Source organism: Podarcis vaucheri (assembly GCF_965113315.1).
Source record: "Podarcis vaucheri genome assembly, chromosome: 6".
Taxonomy (NCBI): Eukaryota; Metazoa; Chordata; class Lepidosauria; order Squamata; family Lacertidae; genus Podarcis; species Podarcis vaucheri.
The window spans coordinates 50,088,301-50,109,236 of NC_138764.1; the positions used below are offsets into that span (position 1 = coordinate 50,088,301).

Here is a 20,936-nt window from a genome sequence, read left to right on the forward strand (position 1 = left end):
TAGGCAAGGAGTTAATGAATCTTCGAAGGTATTCCCTTATCTGTTGATAAAGTTCAATTCATGAAAGGAACTTCAAAGCAAGAAAATATCCTTCTACATCTAATGGAGATGCGCTTCCACTCTTTCAGTACCGAACCAAAAGCACCCCAATTGTGAAAGCCAACAAAGCTGCGTCTGAAAGCACCACACGCCGAATCATTATCTACGGGGTTCAGGATGAAAATGGATCCAACATCCAGAATTTTGCCTTGGACATCACACCGCCACCCGAAGTTATCTACAAGTCAGAACCAGGCACCAGCGAAGGCATGAACGTGTTGGGGATTGTAATATTCTCTGCTACCATGGGTATGTGGTTGTAATCTGTGAACTTGTCCTTTGATGTAGGAGAATTAGCCTTTCTGTTTGGAACCCCTGGTGCCGTTTCTGTTCTTTCCCCATCTCAATAGCACCCACTTGAAATAGCTTTGATCAGTTGAGCATTGGAGTCAAACTTCCAGTCACCTGCAAAAGAGCCTGCTGCAGTTTTCACCTGTCCTACATTGCTCTGTAGTTTCCTCATCTGGTATTTTTACTTCCCTCTGTAATTCATAGAGCTTTCCCAGTGAGCTTGTGTGACGGGGTAGGGGCCTGAGGGCCACATCTCTTCATGGAAACCCTGAAGGAGGATGTCTCATGTTTGCTAGGGGACTGCACTGAAAAATTTAGCAGACCAAGTCATGATTTATTCTCATTAAAGTGAAATGGATTTGTTAGTCATCACTAAGTTCTACTCTATGGGGTTCAAATTTTGGAACACATATTACAGTGAAGACCAGTCTCCCGTACATTGTGAGATTGCCTACATACTCACTGATTTTAAATGCTACAGGGGGCCATGATTTGGCTAAAAGTGGGAGGAATGGCTTGTGGATTGTATTAAACTCCCCCCCCAACCTGCCCCTACCCAATTCAAGCCCAGTTTTCAATAAGATTTACTATTTGCTACTATTAGTTAATAATTGCATTTATATTCCACATTTCCTCCAAAGAGCTAAAGACAGCATACATTGTCCTCCCCTCCCTCACAACATCTCTGTGAGGTAGGTTTGGCTGAGAGATCGTGATCAAATGGTAGAATGTTGGTGTGAGGTTGTTGTTATTATTACTATTATTTATTACATTTGTATACCACCCTATGCCCTCAGGTCTCAGGGTGGTTACAACATAAAGTCACAACATAAAATCACAAAATACATAATCAAAATAAAAAGAGAAACAACCCAATAACCACCCCCCCACACACATTTTAAAAGGGCATTGGATATCAATCAGCCAAAGGCCTGGTTTAAGAGGAATGTTTTTGACTGGCGCCTAAAGATTTTGAAATGTCCTTCACGTTTTCCTGTTGGTGAATTTTCATTGCACTCCTATATTAGGAGCTTTGGTGTAATAGTTCACAGAATGCCCTGCAGGGAGCAGTGGAATATTTCAGTAGCTGAGCACTCTCTTCTCCTTGATTTACCCCCAACGCATTGGCTCCAATAAAATGATGTCAATTTTATTTTAAGCGTAAATCTTGCTGGCTTGAATTATCACATGATTGTCACGCTGAAGGCTGATTCATGTGCTGGACTGCAACTTCACAAAGAGGAAAAGTTTGTAGCATCCTAAAGTAAAATTCAGTTTCTGGAGCAAGCATGCTAGCAGATTAATCTAAAATGAAAAGCTGTTTAGCCCTTTCCAAAGAGGATATTGTGAAGTTGGAAAAGGTTCAGAAAGGGGAAATCAGAATGTTCAAGGGGATGGAGAATACTCTGCTGGGAGGAAAGGTTGCAACGTTTCGTCCTTTTTTGGTTAGAAAAATGGTGAGTAAGGCTGCAGTCCACCCCCATCCCCTACGTTACATTGGCCTTTGTGGGGCTGCTGGACTGAGCAGAGGCCTCCCTCCACTCAGTTCTGCCAGCTCAGCTGGCCTCCTGTTCAACCACCCTCTTCTGCTCACTGAATGGGTGGGCAAGAGGCCCTCTGCCAATATCCCCACCAGATGAGTTAAGTGGAAAGCCCCCAAACAGGACATTCGCAGGGAGGGTGTGGGGCTAAGCTAGCCCACAGCCCACTGGATCCCAAGCCAGCCTCACGGCTGATTGCGGGGCAGGATTGAACCCTGCTCAGTTTGGCTGTGCACACCTGTTCCCTGCTTACTGATTCTTTCAGAAAAGTGAATGACAGGGAACTATAACATGCAAAGAGTATTGCAACAAGTGCAGTTGTGAGAAAGGGTAGAGTGGATTTAGGCTGCAATCCCATCCCATCACATCCACCCAAACCTTTCATTCATCACTTTATGTCTTGGGTGGAAGAAAAGGAGATATGAAACGTAGATGTTGAGGAGGGACCAGTCCCCACTGACCAAACTGAATGGAAGTGATATGAACCTGAACTACAGACATGGACATTTCTGTCAGTCACATGGAGAAATATGCCCAGGCCTGCTATTCATTTTCATGTGGCCTATAGCCTTGCCTTCTCTGTCTTCTCCCTCCACCTTTAGATTATGGACAGGGACCATTTCCACTTATCAACATGGAATATCCATGTTCTCCTGAAGCTGCCATTTCATAATAAGCCCAGACTGGATTAAAATGCTGAAGTGCCCTTCAGATTTATGTTAAGAGGAAAGAGCAACATAATTCAAAAAACATATTGCAGATTTGAAATTTATGGCGAGCCAAAGATTAGCAAGTGTTGTTGTGAAATGGCTGCATCTTGACAGCAGATCAGCTTGTTTGCCATTAAATCAGGACTAGTGCTGAGACCTGGAACCTGCTGTACAAGCACAGACGTGAACTCTGACACTCAGTTCTTGGCTGGGATATATTTGCTGTACAGACAGATATGAGAGTTCACCGAGACTTAGAAAAAACCAAAATCACTCTCACTAAATCATTTTCAAGAGTATTTTTTTGTTGTTGAAATGGTTCCCTGAATGTGGAGCCTGCATTTTTTTCAGTGACTGATCTATGGACTTCTCCTCTCAGACTGTCCCACTTGGTTCTTGGCAAGGGACCTAACTGTGTTTCCTGCTGCTGGATCATGGATCTATTATCTCTTTATTTTCCCCTCTGCTGCCACAGGATAGACTCAGAGCCTACACACATACTAATGTGTGTCTGTAGGATCTCACCATAAACATAGGGACCCTGCATTTTCTCCAGTGGTTATCTGTGATTGCATGGATGCAGCCTGCACGTACATATTTGTACCGTGATATGCTCTGCTCTGACCTACCGATGAATGTGTGGAGGTTGGAAGTGTGGCCCATGAGTGTGACTCTGTTCCTCCCACTCTAAGTAGTCAAATCCACAGGTGTGGTTGCATGAATTGCTGAGCAGGTTTGTGTTGTCGGGTGTCCATTGAGCTCTTGCCCTAAACCTTCAGTTTCTGTTGACTTCAACCAAAGATTGGGGGGGGAAGGGGGTGTGGTGGGTTAAGCAACAGGCAGGTGACAGTACCAAGCTGGTAGACCACGTTATGTTTGATGGGGATGTCCAAAGCATTCAGGTTAATATCCAACTAAGTCTTGCTCGGAGCAAGGTAAAAGTAAAGGGACCCCTGACCATTAGGTCCAGTCGTGACCAACTCTGGGGTTGCGGCGCTCATCTCGCTTTATTGGCCGAGGGAGCCAGCGTACAGCTTCTGGGTCATGTGGCGAACCAGAGCAGCGCACGGAAACGCCTTTTACCTTCCCGCCGGAGCGGTACCTATTTATCTACTTGCACTTTGACATGCTTTCGAACTGCTAGGTTGGCAGGAGCAGGGACCGAGCAACGGGAGCTCACCCCGTCGTGGGGATTCGAACCGCCGACCTTCTGATTGGCAAGTCCTAGGCTCTGTGGTTTAACCCACAGCGCCACCCGCACAGAGTAGACCTACTGAAATCAAGGAACATAAATTACTGAAGTGTATTGATTTCAGTGGGTCTGCTCAGAGTATGCTTAGCATTAGATGCCACCCTCAGACAATGATCATTTCCTCTCAGGATTGCAGTGACATTACGCCACAAGAGAGCTATTCTCTTTTTGATAGCACCTCCTGTGTACCATGCTGAATGGCATGGGCAGTTAGCCAAGTACACAACGTCATAATGCCCTTTGGAGTACTACATGTTCAGTCTTGGCTCCTTCAGGTGTTTAGTCATGATATTTGCCTTCTGTCAGAAAGTCACTTCAGCTTGAACCTGGGCATCTTATACTCTTTTAAAGGACTCACCCTGTAGAAGTAATGTAGACACTTCGGGTGGAATCCAACCTTGCACTAAAGCTCTCATTCCATCCCCACAAGGATTTCTGCTTGCGCAACGGGATGTTCTCCGCATCTCCTTCCCCGTGAACCCCCTAAATTTGTTCTAGGGGTTACCCCAACCCCCTGGAACAGATTTGGGGAGGGTATGGATTGTTCGTGGAGAGAGGAGAAAGGTCTGTTGCACAAATGGAAACCCTAGCACTGGTGCAACATGGGCAATGAATTAAGTGCTTTGGATAGTTAAAGCAGACACATTATTGTTTTTATAGTTTGTGATGCCTTTTTAAAACATATTGCTACCAGCCACAACCCTTTGTAGCAGATGGACTGCTTATTGAAATGAATAAACAGGAGTGTCAAATCCCTCAAATTTAAATCCTACTATATGGAAACCCAGCAGTACATAGTCATAATTATTTTACCTGTAGCAGTTCCTGGCCTTTGTCATGTTCTTGTTTGTCTGTTCTCCTGCGTAGAAATTAGACATCTGGGATTTCATACATAGTTCCTTTATGTCTGCTAAGGTTGTCAAGCAAAAAAGGCAAGTGCAGTTAGGAATAGGATGCTGGCTTTTTCCACCTAGTTTTCACCTAGAATCTGGACTGAAACTTTCAAATTCACTTTACAGCCACTACAAAGTTATAATTTTGTGTCTAATGGGTATTATGGGTCAGTGTTATGCCCACACTAGGTTTACTGTTAAGTCCAATGTAGGTTTACTCCTATGCAGAAATAAGTCCCACTGCAATTGTGTACATATTTACCTGGGAGTAAATCTCATTGAACTCAGCATAGCTTACCTCTGGATGAGATTCAGCAGTATTTTTCCTTTGGGCAGTACAATGAAGAAAAGCCTACATTCCATTCAGAATAATAGGGTCTGGCTTATATTACTGCAGAAACCTCTGCCGTTTTTCAGGTTGAGGTGCACAGATTCATGGTCAATCCTTTGGGTGCCACATATCAAAGTAGGCATGGTAAAAAAAAACAACTTTTGGCATTACAATGTCCGGGTACCTATGGAGGAATTAGTAGTTTTTTAAGATTATTTCTTTTCTACTGGTTAAAAAAAGGTTAGAATTTTTTTTTAAAAAAATTAAAATGTTGGGGGACACAGCATATTTTGGTATTGTGGCATTGCAGTGGGAAACTTATAACAGCAGTCAAACACACACACACATATGACAAATTTTCGGGGGTCTTGGGAGGGCACGAAAAACTTATTGTGGTACCATATGTGGTTTGCAGCCCCCCATAAGTTAGACATCACTGCTCATATGTAACATTTATAATTCTGGGAACTGAAAATCCAAATAAATGCTAATTTTAAAAATGTACAGTGGTACCTCGGGTTAAGTACTTAATTCGTTCCGGAGGTTCATTCTTAACCTGAAACTGTTCTTAACGTGAAGCACTATTTTAGCTAATGGGGTCTGCCGTGCCACCGGAGCACGATTTCTGTTCTCATCCTGAAGCAAAGTTATTAACCTGAGGTACTATTTCTGGGTTAGCGGAGTCTGTAACCTGAAGCATATATAACCTGAAAGTGTATGTAACCCGAGGTACCACTGTAGTAGCTTAAATAATTCAAATCTGGAACAGTAGCATCAATTACAAAAATATTCAATTTTATGTTGGTATTAATATACTTATATAATAAATGTACTAGCATAGTATGAATGGAAGTAAAAATTAGACTCATGGGGCATGGGGGGGTTAGAGTCTACAGTTGTCAAACAGAGTGAAGCAGTTCCTGCCCACGAATTTAGGTCCCAAATTTGAGTCCAGCAATTCACGATAGATAGATAGATGATAGAGAGATATAGATATACACACTTAAGTTTTATATGCTAATGTGGCCTGTGATGTAAATCCATATGATGGTGAATAAAATGAAACAATATTTATCTATTTGCAGGAATAATGTTGGGGAGGATGGGCAACAGTGGTGTTCCCTTGGTTAGCTTTTGCCAGTGCTTAAATGAATCTGTCATGAAGATAGTGGCTGTTTCCGTATGGTAAGTAAATGCAGTGTTAGGAAAAAATAAAACTTGCAAAGTTTGGCCCCCATCTGCAATATATAACTTTCAGTGGTTGGAGTCAGGCACAGGTCAGCAATAAAACACCCGCTGTCAGTGAAGTTAACTGTTTATTCAAAGAAACGAAAGCAGCTCAGGCCTAGTGATCACAGCAACTCTTCTCAGTAGGTATTGCCCCAGTGAGGCAGTTGCAAGGACTGAAGGTCCTCGCCTTCCTGCCGCTCTCTAAGGCTCCTCCAGGGTCCTTCCCCAGCAACCTAAGGCTCCTTTCTTCTTGTGTTGCTTTCCTCTGCCCTCTTCAGTCCTCTGCTGGTTCTGGGAGACCAGGGGGGAGGAGAGCTGGTCACAACAGGATGGAGAAACTCCCTGGCCTCTTCAGCAGCCTGTCTCCACTCTGGACTGCTGTCTGCCACAGCCTCCTACTGTGCACTAAACCCTGTTGCCTCTTCAGATTGCAACACCTCCTCCTCCCTCTTCTCCCTCTGACTACTCATTGTCTTCCCACCACCAATCCCTTAGCTCTGAACCTTGTTCTGTTGGAGTTCCCTTGGGGTTCCCCACCTGATTCCTCCCACCATTCCTCTGCATCCAGCCAGTCCATGACAATAGCTAAAGCAGTATCATACCACTTTAAACAGCCATGACTTCCCTCAAAGAATCTTGGGAACGGTGGTTTGTTAATGGTACTGAGAATTGTTAAGAGAGCACCTATTAACAGGAACTCAAGCGCTATGTTAGTATCGTGTGCCACAACCACTGTTCTATGGGCCAAACTACATGTGATATGGGAGACTCATGGTTCTGATTTTATTTTTTTAATCACAGTGTGTTATTTGGGAACCACAAATTCAATTATAGCAGCAGCTGTTGAGCATGCATCAATGGTGCTATTAATTAGGTAATTTTAGACTTTGGGCGTAACAATCTACTGCAGTGGGTGAGGCAAGTGGCTTTTTAGATGATACTGTGTCTTACTTCATTTACCTCAAAATGTGGTAAGCCAGTTCTGCTGCATGCTTAACCTTTTAACTGGGGGCAGTTTTTGTAGCAAAGCTCACCATTACAGTTGCTTTCTCACCCACAGGGAAAATCACCCACAGAGACTATTAACACACACACACCAGCATCACTGGAGGAAAATTAGTGGCTTAAGGACTCAACTTGGTATGCAAAAATGGCCTGTAGTGGAAGAAGGGTTCAGCATATACACCACATGATGATGCAAAATAAAATTTGCAATGCTCCAAGGGTGCACTTCGGGTTAAAAAAACTAATCAGGAGACTAATGAATCACAACTCTCCTTTTTCGCATGCAGTTTGGCTCTAAAAACTTCTGGAACTGGCCAGAGGGGATGTAGTTATAGGTGGCCTGTGCCACACAACTAGTTCTGTATATATATGCATAAGTTAAGTTCCTTCAGTTTTTGGGTGGAAGTGTTCTTTCACATTGAATATCACTGTCTCCTTCCCCAGGTATTTTCCATTTGGAATAGTGTTCCTTATTGCTGGTAAGATCTTGGAAATGGATGACCCATCAGCCATCGGGAAGAAGCTAGGCTTTTACGCTATTACTGTGGTTTGTGGCCTAGTGGTACATGGACTTTTTATTCTGCCAATGACATATTTCTTCATCACCAAGAAGAACCCCATTGTTTTCATCAGAGGGATTCTTCAAGCCTTGCTTATTGCTCTGGCCACATCATCCAGGTACCATATAATGAATGAAACACTGGCGCAATTCTACCTTGCACTCCTTATTTTTGTCTAGCTCCCTTACTCCCAGTTCGCTAAGGCACTCATGCTGCAGGGTCCCCAAATCCAAGTCTCCCAGTCCCTGGATTCTAAACTGTGAGACCGTGACATATACAATCCATCTGACTACAGCACTGGCATTTTCTCCACCGGCCCCACCATCTCCTCCCTGCCTTGCCCAGAGAATTTTCCTGGATCTGTCAGCGGCTTCAATACCCATACAATCCTTCAGGATTACTTGGATAGGGGACACTAATCTGCAGTGGGGTTCCTCTTGCCACTTTGGTATGTAGCCAGGTTTGATCTGGAAATCTTCTGCCCATCCCATAGAAATCATCCTTTGTAGTGTCACTAGACAAACAGAAGCTCAAGAAGGGTCCTGGCAAGAAGCCCAATGTTGTACTTTGTGGCCAGTCCCTGCAATACTTCCCCACATTCCCATAACACAAGAGCTGCTCTACAGATTAACTTCATAATCCAAACTATAAATAGAGAGATCAGGGTCAAACCAGGTGTCTCATACCAGCAGTCTTCTGCAGTTTGAGAAATAGTGCAGCAATGCAAATGGCCAGCATATGTAGTCTTCTTATAAGAACATCCCAATACCCAGTTGGAGATAAAAGTCCTATGGGGGGGGGTGTTATGTGGTGCTGATGATGCCCTGGTAGAGTTCCAAAGACAGCCATGAGAAGGGCAGAGGTAGTTGTGATAATGGAAGCATTTGCTTTGATTATATTGAGATGGATGACTGCTGGACCTGAGTACATTGTGGGCAAAAGAAAATGCACTCATTCGTCTTATTTTTTTAAAATCAGAGCTATGTTTTTTGTTTATTAGAGCAATATCTTTATTAGGGCAACCAAAACATCAAAAAATAGTGCTCAAGATTTTGAGTTCCTCAGAATTCTTTGTCAGCTTGAAGATAAAAAGACTACAAAAGGGGTGCGGAAAGACCAGTAATGGCTGATCATTCCATTTGTGCCTGCAGCTGCTAAGACTTAAGATGGTATGTGGGAGGCATTTGAGTTAGGTCATATCAGGTGCTTTGCAGGTTTGGGGTTGCACCCAGGCCTCCTGGAAAAGAGAAAGCACATAATGGCTGATCCCCTATTTCTGCAAGTGTGACAACAAGCTGCTACTCAATTCCGTCTCCGTGTTTTTAGGTAACATTAGAGAAGAACTAAGGCTCAGGTTTAAGCACCTCACAGAAGCTGATTATCTATATCCATTTCAGTCTGGCTTCTCATTTGGCATTAGGTCATCACAGCTCATATGATGGCAAAAGAAATCCTGAAAGACTTGTTCTCCCTGGTGCATTCCAGAGAGTGACTACCTGCAGCAGGGCTTCTTCAGCTAGTTATTTGAACTGCACAAAAAATGCAAAATGAATGGAATGAAAGGCAATGAGAGGTAATGACAGTAGATAGGAAGCGCAGCTGCATTTTGGGAATGGGGAGAAAGAACACCAACTTTTATTGCCATCTGTTGTTGGCCAGCTCATCCTCCTGAGTACGGCTACAGTCAGCACTGACCCTGCCAGTAGGACTATAGTTTTTTACGGATGCATCTTGGCAGTGCCACCTGCAGGTTTGAGATAGCCCCCCTACTTCAGACCTTATAGTTTTGCTGACTTCACTCTCTTTTTCTCCACAGCTCAGCCACTCTGCCTATAACCTTCAAGTGCTTGTTAGAGAATAACCATGTGGACAGGAGGATTGCCCGATTTGTGCTCCCAGTGGGGGCAACAATCAATATGGATGGGACCGCCCTTTATGAAGCAGTAGCAGCTATTTTTATTGCTCAAGTAAACAATTATGAGCTGGACTTCGGGCAGATCATCACCATAAGGTAAAAAAACCAATTCAAAAAGGGGGTCCCATATTTAGGAAGCTTGACTTGCAGATATTTCCTGCAAATCTGCATGCTGTGCACACTGCTGATACATGATCCAAGCATCCTCATTCATAATTACATATGGGAAAGCGTAGAGTATATTTCTGTGAATTGGTTAGGAATGCACAGTGCTTTATGGGAAATGAAAGTTTGGATTGGATGCCCCATGGTAAGCCTCTCTGTTAGCATTGTGATGCTTTTATGGGATCAAATTCTAGAGTTGCACATTTACCTGGGAGTAATCCTCACTGAGGGGGGTGCGGGTGGTGCTGTGGGTTAAACCACAGAGCCTAGGACTTGCCGATCAGAAGGTCGGCGGTTCGAATCCCCGCAAAGGGTGAGCTCCTGTTGCTCAGTCCCTGCTCCTGCCAACCTCGCAGTTCAAAAGCAAGTCAAAGTGCAAGTTGTGAATTTCTAAAATGAAAAAAGCTCAGGGATCAAATGAGCCTGTGAGCTAAAACATCTGATCTGGAAGCTCTTTCTCATAATTCCAGAAGTGTGTGGCTGCTTGTGGTCACACAGTGGTTAGAGAAAGACACTCTTCATGCTCCAAGACGTACTGTGATGTACTTATTACTTTGCATGTGCCAGGGCTGAATCCTGGGATGCTAAAGGGCGGACCTGGTGAAGCCTAGCTTCATAGTTAAGCGCTGTAAATTTCACAAGCTTTTAATGGCTAAGAGTCCAAACTGTGGAGTGGGTAATTTAAACACAGGATGTCTGGTGTTTGGGATGGGGATAAAATAGACAGGTTTCCAGTAAAGTAGTGGTAAATGAATTATCAGACCAAAAACAAAACAACTCTCTACTGAATATTTAAATCTGTGTCATTTCTGGATCCTTCATAATTTTGTTCAGACTGAACCAAAGTAATCAGCTTTATATTAGACTGTGTTTTTATGTAGCTGTGATTTGCCATTTCGGTTCTTGTGCTCACTGGGATTATTGTTAAGAGCAGGGGGATTCCTGCCATTAATTTTATTGAAATTAATTGCTTTGTTCTATGCTAAATGTCATACTGCCCAGTGTTCAACCCAGCCAGACAATTGTCTGGCAGCAGCCAAGTATTAGTATGGCACAATACATGGTTGGTTGGTCTGTTGGTTAGTTTGTTGGTTGCATTCGAGCTTGGTGGGTCACAAGTTGCACTAAGGTGTAATAAGGTGTGTAAGGTGTATTGAAAACAAGGAACTGGATTCCGACTCTGCAGAAACCTTCTGCTGATGTTATCCCAATGACTTTCACAGTGTTGCTTAAGAGAATTATTGGGGGCTGTACAGAAGGAGGCAGTCTTTCAAATATTTGAGGCCTAAGTAATTCTGAGCTTTAAACACTAATGTGAGCACCTTGAATTAGGCCTGGAAATGAACTGGCAGCGACATGGCTGGCACGTTAATTGTATTCACACAATATCAAGTCGAGTTTGGCAGCTTCGTGTGGCGGGACAGCGGCACAAAATTTCCCCATCAATTATTTCTTGTGAAGGAGGGCCCCAATCCAGCTCTAGTAGTGTGAAGCCTGTTGCATGAAATGGTTCTGGTGGGCCCCAGATAGGGATGTGCATCACCATTCACATAAAAAAAACAACCCATCCAGCCTATTCAATGGACTTCTGTTCCAGCTCAGTTCAGATTGAAGCATATGAGAGTCACTTATAGGTGTGGATCAAATATAAGCATGGAGGAAAACTCTCTGTTGGTTCCAAATATGTGTTCTTCCATGTTAGATCATTAATATCCTTCTCTCTCTCTCTTTGGTAAAAGTATCACAGCAACTGCTGCCAGCATTGGTGCAGCTGGAATCCCGCAAGCTGGGCTTGTTACTATGGTTATCGTTCTTACATCAGTGGGGCTTCCTACAGATGATATCACTCTAATCATTGCAGTCGACTGGGCCTTGTAAGTAACTGGATGGTGTGGTTTTTTTAGACTTTTCTTTCATCTTCAAACCAAACTGAATGTGTGACTATTTAACAGCTGCATTCATAGCAACCTACAACACACTGTGAGCTGAAAGGTGCAATAGAGTGTGGTCATGTCATGAAAGTCACAGAATTGCTTGACTGAATCAAACCAAAGATCTGTAGTACAGGACACTATTGCCAACAGTGGCCAACTAGACGCCCATAAGCAAGACATGGCAATCATCCTTTGATGAGACATACTGATTGTGAATTCGAAAATTAGATCTAATAGATCATAGATTTTATGATGGGGAGAGGGAAGGAGTTGGATCTGGATGGTGGGCTGATTCAAAACTCTGCCACCTTCTGTAGGTCACTTTGATGGGTGGGTGGGGATGCTTACCTGTCAATCACATGACATCAGATGATTAAACTGAACCTGTGGCCTGCAAAGGAAGAATACTACACTCTTGATTCTTCATTTCTTTGTTTGTGACCCTGGCTTGAATTAAAAGAAGAATTCATATTGCAGCTATTCTTACTTGCAGCGTTGGCTTGAATTCAAGCTACAGCTGCAAAGGGAGACATGGGAATGCACTCTGAGTATGTCCCTTGTTGTTGTTGTTGTTGTTGTTGTTAATAATAATAATAATAATAATAATAATAATAATAATAATAATAAAAAATTTCTATAACACCCTTCATCCAAAGATCATAGGGCACTTTACAACATAAAGCCGTTCTTCATTTTCAGCTGTTATTAATCAATTGTTGAATTTGCTTTCTTTTTCTGTTGCCTCACGGTGACAGGAAAAAGAGCCAAATTCAAAAAGTGAAATGCCTCTGGCATAGAACTGTGGCATTATGGGAAACCAAAATGGCAGTTAGCAACGCTGCTGTTCACTGCCACTAGGGCTCATGGATGTGGGAGGGGATTCCCTGGGAGCACTTTGCCGAGGGCTGCCTTTACATCTTTTTTGGCTTACAGCTTTGACAGTGGGACAGGCTGTGACTGTGGGCAGATCTAAACACTGCAGTGGCAGATCCATGTTTTCACCCACATATGCATATCTACTTAAAAACATATGAAAACCATTCTGGTTCTACCTAACCTCCATTAAGATGAAAGAAAGAAAGAAAGAAAGAAAGAAAGAAAGAAAGAAAGAAAGAAAGAAATCAAAACCTGGACCATGCTGATCTTGGACTACCCTTTGCTTTTTTAAGCCAAACATCTGGATGTTCCTGGATTTCAGCTTTATGACCCACATCAATATATTAACCAATGTGATTGAGTTTTCAGATGTGCTTGTTTGCATTGGAAAAATAAGGAAATCACATGATGTGTTTCAGATTGAATGCAGCTCTGCCAAGATGAATTTGACTCGGCTTCAAATAATGTACTAAGAGTAGTTCCAGCTAATACACCTGCCCTTTCACCTCAATTTTGTATGTTCAAAGCAGCTTAAAAGCTGCATTTTACAAATGTTTCCCTTTCAGTTTTTGCTTGTGAAAATGAAATGGGTTTTATGACTACAAACAACCTACGTGCAAAAAAAAATTAAGTGGAAAATATATCATTTTAAAACAAAAATGTTACCAAGAGCTAATACACACAGTAATAGTAACTGCTTGTAATGGAGAGTCATGTAAACTTCAGTGCCAAACATACTATATCTTCCCCCACTTTATTCCTTTAGCAACTCGAGGGACTGAACTGATCACTTGCAAAGAGCTTTCTTCCATTGCTCAGTCTACATCAGATGCCCTTCTACTTTCCCCTTCTCACCAGTGGAAGCTGGTCCTTAAGGGCAAATGGAGCACTGCTCCGCCAACCTCGGTTTGCCATCAGCCAGCTCCCCAACTGCTGGCCTTCCTTCTTACCATCAACCCAACAGGTGGCTCTGGCTGTCAGCTTCCTCCTCCTTAGTCTCAGCTTTGGTTGTGTAGGACTCAGCAAGGAGACAAACTGAGGACTAGTAGTCTCTGCCCATCATTGGTTATAACTGATACAGTTGGCATCCTTGCTTTTCGCCCCACCGGTCCTAAAGACCACTAGCCACCACTGCCTCCCACCTTCCTTCTCCTCTCTGAGCTCTCCCCACCACCACGAACATTAAATTAGGGGCCACATTTCCTCAGCCCTGTTTAGCTCAACCAACACACTCCTGGCCCCTGAAAATGTCCGAGTGCCTTTTATTTTCCAAGTGGAATCAGAATGTGTTCTACTCTCCATCTGGACATGCTTAATGGCTCCTCCTGCTTATGTCTTCTAAAAACACTTACACACAAACACACCATACAAAGTACACTTTCCTTCCTTGTTCTCCTGTTTTTGTCTTTAAAACACATTCCAGTTTTATTTTTATATCCTTGGCTCAAGATTGCTTCCTTCATTATTCACAAAAGGTCCTTAATATTTCAGGACTGATAGAAGTTTCTTTGCAAACTCTTTAAAGCTGCTGCACGGATTCCACACTTTACAGAATTAATTCCAGATCAACTCACTCAAGAGATTTCTGGTGCCATTTAAATAGAATCCAGAGACCAGAAGTGCAATGTCAGTTGGGGGAAGGAGGTTGATTTAGGGAAATCCGGAGTGAATTTAGCCACTCATCTACCACCCAAATGCTATTTTGCTCCATGTTTCTTGCTTTAGCATTCCACCATGCATGCCAATATTTAGAATGACAAAGAGGAGAGCAAACAAAATATATAAGAGTTTTTGCCACACTGAAATGACTTTTTTGATCCTTGAAAAAAAAGTACATGGGGGAATTAAATACAAAATGCAGGTGCAGAAGAAGAGACAGTCATGGCATAGAATCACAGGTTTGGAAGGCACAAAATGTTTTTTTGGGGTGATATCCTTTTACTTTCTTGGCATTCATGGGATGCTTCCAGACTGCCCCTATTTTTGAATGGTTTTAACAAACATACCAGAAAATTCTGGTTGATTGGAAGGTCTTGTGGAAGAAACCCACATCCCCCAAAGATTAGGCTTTTTGCAATAAGGAAAGTGATGAGGGTATGTACTGGAATGTGTAGGATAACACTTGCTTCGACTCACTGTTGTCTCACCTCCCTGCAAGCAAATTGGGATGAATCTATCATAAGATCAGTTCAAGGTGCTTCCCTATTTGGTCAAATATGGTGATATATGAATTTACACTCAGTAGGTACCTTTATTTCCTATTCTTCATAACTGGTTGTTTTAGCATGATATCAGATTATATTCATGGACTTTTATTTTGCATGGGAGTATAACAGAGAGAAGTCTAAATCTGTGAGCATTTGCATCACAGAAGGAAATGGTGTCCTTAATGCTCCCACTGTGTTTTGACAGAGACAGATTCCGAACAATGATCAACGTGCTGGGGGATGCTCTGGCTGCTGGAATCATGGCTCACATCTGCAGAAAAGAATTCACCAAGGATGGGTCTGAGGTGGGAGAAAATTTAACCATGGAGTTATAGTGTTGCACTTCCAACCAAAACAATAATAAAAATGGAATGTAGTGGTAGGCACATTGTGTGGTGGATTATCAATGTTTGAGGGCTAAACTGTTTGTTTTAAATTATATTCATCCCGTGTTAACAGCCTTTCTTGCACTATATCACTTCAGACTGCAGATGAGGACGGCGCAAATACAGGAAGCTGTGTTACACCGTGAGCCGGCAACTTAAGCCGGCATTTAACTTGTGTGCATTCAGCTTTACACACATGGCAAAACATAAATAAAAGGGGGCATGGTTCCAGGGGTAAAGGCTTTGGCAGTCCCACCTGCCATTGACCCCTAAGTGCTTTGACCATATGTGATTTTGGCTTTAGGTGCAATCCCTGGAACATAACCACCGTAAGCTTCAGGTTTACTGTCTTGAGTCAGACATTTGCTGCATCTAGCTTAGCACTGTCTACAATGACTAGCCGTGGCTCTCCAGGGTTTCAGATGGGACTCAATCAACTTGGAATTGAACCTGGGATATTCTGCATGCAAAGCAGATGCTTAACCACTGAAATATGACCCTCCCCCATGTGTTTAAATGATTCCCCTTACTTCAAAATTCTATGCTTTTGGATAACTATATGTCAGGAAGAAGAGTTCTAGACTAGCCTGCTTTATAGTGTGCCTTTCAATGTGCAGAAAGTTATTGTTGTTTTAGTGTAGGAACACCCGCACATGCACCACCCCCCTAATCTGAACTGGTACAATTCCAGAAGGGTCATAAATTTCTGAATTTGTAGCTCCAATCTGGATTGTAGGGATTGTGAGTCCTGCCATTTTGAAACATGGCAATGCCCTATTGGCTTTTGACAGCTGTGTCCCTTGTGACCATAAATATGTAATTCTCAACACACAAAAGTGAGTGTGGTTTAATTCCTCTCCAGCTTTTGAAGGCCCCAAGTTTCCATACACGTTAATGATACCACCTGCAATAGTTTACCATCTCTAAAATAGTAATGGGAATCTCCCTGTTCCATTCATAGGTGCCTTTGATCTGTGAAACAAAACCCATCAGTATCCACCAGATCATGGCTTACCAGAGAAATGGCTGTGTGAAGAACATGAATGAGCCTCATGGACCTGAACCATCAAAGACATTCCAGCATCAAATACCTGTTCAAGTGGAGCAAGAAGAAAACCCGACAGAAACTCATACAGAGAAATCTAGCAGTAAGGACCACTGCACTATTGAAATCAATGAACTGGAGACAAATGTGTAACTGTTAATCTGGAGGTATTTGAAACCTAATGACTACCTCACAGCTGGAATTGGGAGACAGCCTTTTGCCTTGGATGGGAAAACATGGAATGACTGCCATGTGCGAACTACGGCTGTGAGGCCAGCTGTGAACATCTGTGAAGAAGAAGAAAGAAGGCGTCAACGAGTGTGGGGGTTTTTCAGTAGCTTGGTTGGTTTTGGTACAAAGGAACTGATCAGTGGACAACTTTGGTTTACCCTAGGCAACCTTATATGACTCTGCTTATGCTGCTCTTTAAAAGAACTCTGACCCCTTTAAAATGATTCATAAGAGCTAACCGTCTCACTGTCCTCCTAATCATGAAGATAACGTCAGTATTCACAATTCCTTTATTTCACTGAACAGCTTCAAAATTAACATTAGCCTCAAAGTAATTTTTTTGCATTCAATTAACAGGGCAACAAATCAAAAAGACATTTATCTTAGTGAAAGGCCAAAGTAATAATATTTCCCATTTGAAATGGGATGTCATTATTATAAACCTTACAAAATTAAATATGTTTGCACATAGCAACATCAGCTCATGGAGTCTTCCCTCTCCACCAGAGATCATGATCTCTGCAAGGAGATCATAAGCATGTGCTTTCATTTTCAGTCAACTGCTGATTGTCATTATATGCAATCCCTGACAAACTGTGGTTAGGGTTTGCTATGGTTTACTGAAAGAACTCAACTTTAAACCATGGTTATTGATCCTGGCTTATTTCAATAAACGATAGGAATGCTAACCACAGTTCCTGGTTGGGACATAAAAACAAACCACGGTTAATTTAAAATGGAGGGGGATGCTTCCCATCTCCTCCTTGTAGCATGCCAGAGGAGGAAAGAGAAGACTCATATGACTCATGTGTGTCATATGAAACAGTGGTTCATGTGAATCACACCAGTAAGTTATTATGTAGCAAACCACTCTGAATTGCAATTTAACTCTCCATGCTATCCATTATTCTGTTGAAATATTAGTCTCTCTGTACTCAGGTTGACTCACTATTCTGTGAGAAGAATTCAAGCACTCTAGATTTGTGCAGTTAAAGTGGTTTAAAGGACCACTTCACATCAAATCCATTTTTTAAAAAAGAATCAGACCCTTTGCAGTTTGGAAACTGACAGAAATGTATTGAAAAGTGAGGGACGAACAAATAACTAACGGGAAGATGTATAAATCAGGATGAATGCAGGACTGATACTCATTTTTGTATAACTGCCCTGCAAATAAGACAGAATGAATACTCAATAAAGGCCACTTATAATCTAAGGTCTGCATAAGCTTTGTGCAAGCAAACTCAATAAACTGGTTTTCTAAAGGAGCCATATGGCAATTTCATTGCATTTCAGTAGCTGCATTCTCCTATATCACCGTTGGCTGTGATGGTAATGACTGAGTACAAAAAAAGGGATCTGTGCAAATCAGGGATTCTCAAAATCCTTTTTTACTTCTTTTGCAATACAGAGTGTTTGTTACTTGGCTAATCGTTTTTTAAAGTTTTTCATGTGTGTGTTGCCATGTATATTACCTTTTTGGAACTAATGAGAAGGTTGTTTGTTTGTTTCTTTAACAAACCTGTTATTTGGAAGAGGGTCTCAAAGGTAGGCATTAAGCTAGTCTACAAATATCCCATCATGTTTGCCTTCCAAGTGCCAGATGTGTGTGCTTCTCTTCTTTTTTCCTTTGTTTTAAAAAATCTTGTTCCATTCTATAACAGCATCCACAGCATCTAGACTGCAGGAGTCCAAACACACACACAAAGCCTGGTGCTACAGAAGAGTACGTAGCGTTCTCTTCTTTGTATAGACTGTATATATATAACATGACGTTTATGGCCCAGATCGTTTGACTAATATAGAGCTTGTGGTCAGAGAGCAGACTAAACATAGGCTGGGATTCAGTGTACATGACTGGCACATTTTCATTGTAACGCTGTCCTCACTTCCATAGTAAATGTTCTTGTGAACTCCCATCCTTAAACTTGTTTTTCTGAATTAATAACCATGCTCCACACACACGCACGCACACACTCGGCTAGACCTTCAGCTCCATTCCAAGTATCCAGCCACACATTCCTGTGCTTCTAATAATGGGAATGGCAGTCATTTGAAGTTGAAGCAGCTTGAAGGATGGGGGAAGACTGTGGCTGTTGCGTAGGCTATGCCAATTTCTCAGTCTAATTGGCAGAAGGTTATTAGAGGCGGCCAAGACTCCCATAGTCTTGTTGCACAGAAGATGGAATTGATTCCACTCTGAGAGCTAGTGTGATGTAGGGATTGGATTCAAGTGACTTTTACTCAGAGTAGGCCCATTGAGATTAATGACCATATTGAACTTAATTTCAGTGGGTTTCTTCTGAGTAAAAGTTAGGTGTCTACAACCTTAGGATTGTGACTGAGGAGAGTTGGGTTCAAATGCCTCTCACTCCGGAAGCTTTATAGCTAGGGTTGGGCCATTTGGTGTCACCCAGCCTAAAAAAATTCTTGAGATTAGAAAGGTGGGGAGGAACCAAGTGTGCCACCTAGAGCTCCTTAGAAAGGCAGAATAAAAATGTATTAGAAACCTAGCAGGTGACGTAGCTTTATTCTTGCCCCCTGCATGACAAGGTACATCTGCCAAAATTCTCCTCTGCACAACTGTTAAAAGTGTGGGAACCCTTTTCTCTTCTGCCTCTGGGCAGCAGATGTGGGATCAGCAGGTTCATCTGGTAGGCCGTGACTTAGGATCGGATTCTGAAGAAGAGGTGACTGAGTGATTGGAAAGCTGCCTGCTTCTGAGACTGGAAGCTATTCTCCTTTTCAGTGCCTGCTTTGGAGAAGAGAGGTCCTTCACAGAAGATTGTTTCCCTAAACCCTTCTGTTCACTTTGAGCTGACTTCACAGTTCTCTCTGCATCTGCTTTCGTTCTCTTTTATTTCACTTCTCCTTCCTTTCTTTAAAAAAAACTTTCTCACGGATCACTCACTATGCTGGCATTTTGCTGGTCTCCCACCCCTGCCTTATTCCTTCATTGGAGGGAGGGAGGAACTTTTATGTCACATCGTTTGATGAGAAATAGAGACGGGGCCTTTGGGGGAAGGAGGAAACAATGACACAATCTTTGCCACATCAGAGCCACCCCTAACATTTTTATATTGGTGGGAATTTGCTGTGGACCCTGGCTTCTTATTTTTTTATATAGGTTGAGATACTTTAAGAATGTTTTCTTTATTTCTTGAATCCTTAAATTATAAAACAACTCTCCCTGTACAACCAGTATGACCAATTGTACCATATATTGATTACCAGTGTTTTCAATGGGAAATGTTTTTAATAAACATACCGTTGTGAAGAGGTTTGCCTATGTGCTACTTAAATGAGATGATTTTTCACCTTCAAACAGAGATTAATATTGTCAGATATCTGACAAGATGTTCTACAGCTCTTGAATTAGATATTTTGAATATAGCTTTCAAATTTGCATTCTCAAAGAGGATTTATTATTATTATTATTGGAAAATTTAAATTTGAATACTTTGGACATGTTGCCATCTCTCAATTGTCTTGATCTTTGCAGGGTTTGCATATGAAATCTAACAAGTTTTCAGATACTACATATAATTACATGTTAATGAAATGATGTCAGATTAATACCATTGCATCATAACTACCAAATATTTTTCAATATTAAAAGCTACTGTTTGCCAACAATCAAATACAGTTAAATGTTATATACCAAGTGGTTTTCAGAGTGTTTCTGGGGAACCTTGAGTTCCTCAACGAGCAGATAACTACTGGGGGACAAAATAAATTTGTGTACATAACTACTAATTTTCCAGTGGCGTGTACAGTTGTAAGAGAATGCTAGATGTATTCTAACACACATTCTCAGTTAACAGTGGACAGTAGTGAGGCCCAACAGTGGCCCAGGTGAACTGAGTGCGCTCTTGGACATGACCCAGATCATTCTAGAATATGCAAGAACTTTTTTGGTTGATGCAGAGAAAGTTGCCTGAATTGTGAGATACCATTGCATAGGACAGCAGAGTCTTGTGGCACTTAAAGACTAAACTGTTTGACATAAGCTTTTGTGGACTGCAGAACACTTCATCAGATACATATTGGGCTGAAACTGTCCTTATACTAGTCATACTAGTAGCATTTATTATTTTATTATATCACTATTATTAGTATGAAAACCAAAACCACTCCATTCTGCAAAAAAAAGGGGGGGAGGCTGTTTTGCTTATTCCTTTATGACATGGATTTGGAGCATGTCTCTCCACAATTATAATTTCCCACAGTTTACTATTTAAGAGATCTATAGTTAGAGTCCTGAA

The 20,936-nt window shown here is 42.0% G+C and overlaps 1 protein-coding gene across 3 annotated transcripts in view; it reads left to right on the forward strand.

The window, feature by feature from the left end:
• The window catches only part of SLC1A7 (solute carrier family 1 member 7), a 39,658-nt gene extending 19,710 nt beyond the window's left edge, over window positions 1-19,948 (forward strand). For all 3 annotated transcript variants that reach the window (XM_082225664.1, XM_082225663.1, XM_082225665.1), the window contains 7 exons: window positions 129-348; window positions 6,203-6,302; window positions 7,797-8,030; window positions 9,729-9,923; window positions 11,732-11,866; window positions 15,215-15,314; window positions 16,357-19,948. In XM_082225664.1, coding sequence (XP_082081790.1) covers window positions 129-348; window positions 6,203-6,302; window positions 7,797-8,030; window positions 9,729-9,923; window positions 11,732-11,866; window positions 15,215-15,314; window positions 16,357-16,593 — 1,221 coding nt within the window. In that variant the 3' untranslated portion in view covers window positions 16,594-19,948. The remainder of the gene's footprint in view (window positions 1-128; window positions 349-6,202; window positions 6,303-7,796; window positions 8,031-9,728; window positions 9,924-11,731; window positions 11,867-15,214; window positions 15,315-16,356) is intronic.
• Window positions 19,949-20,936: the final 988 nt, after the last annotated feature.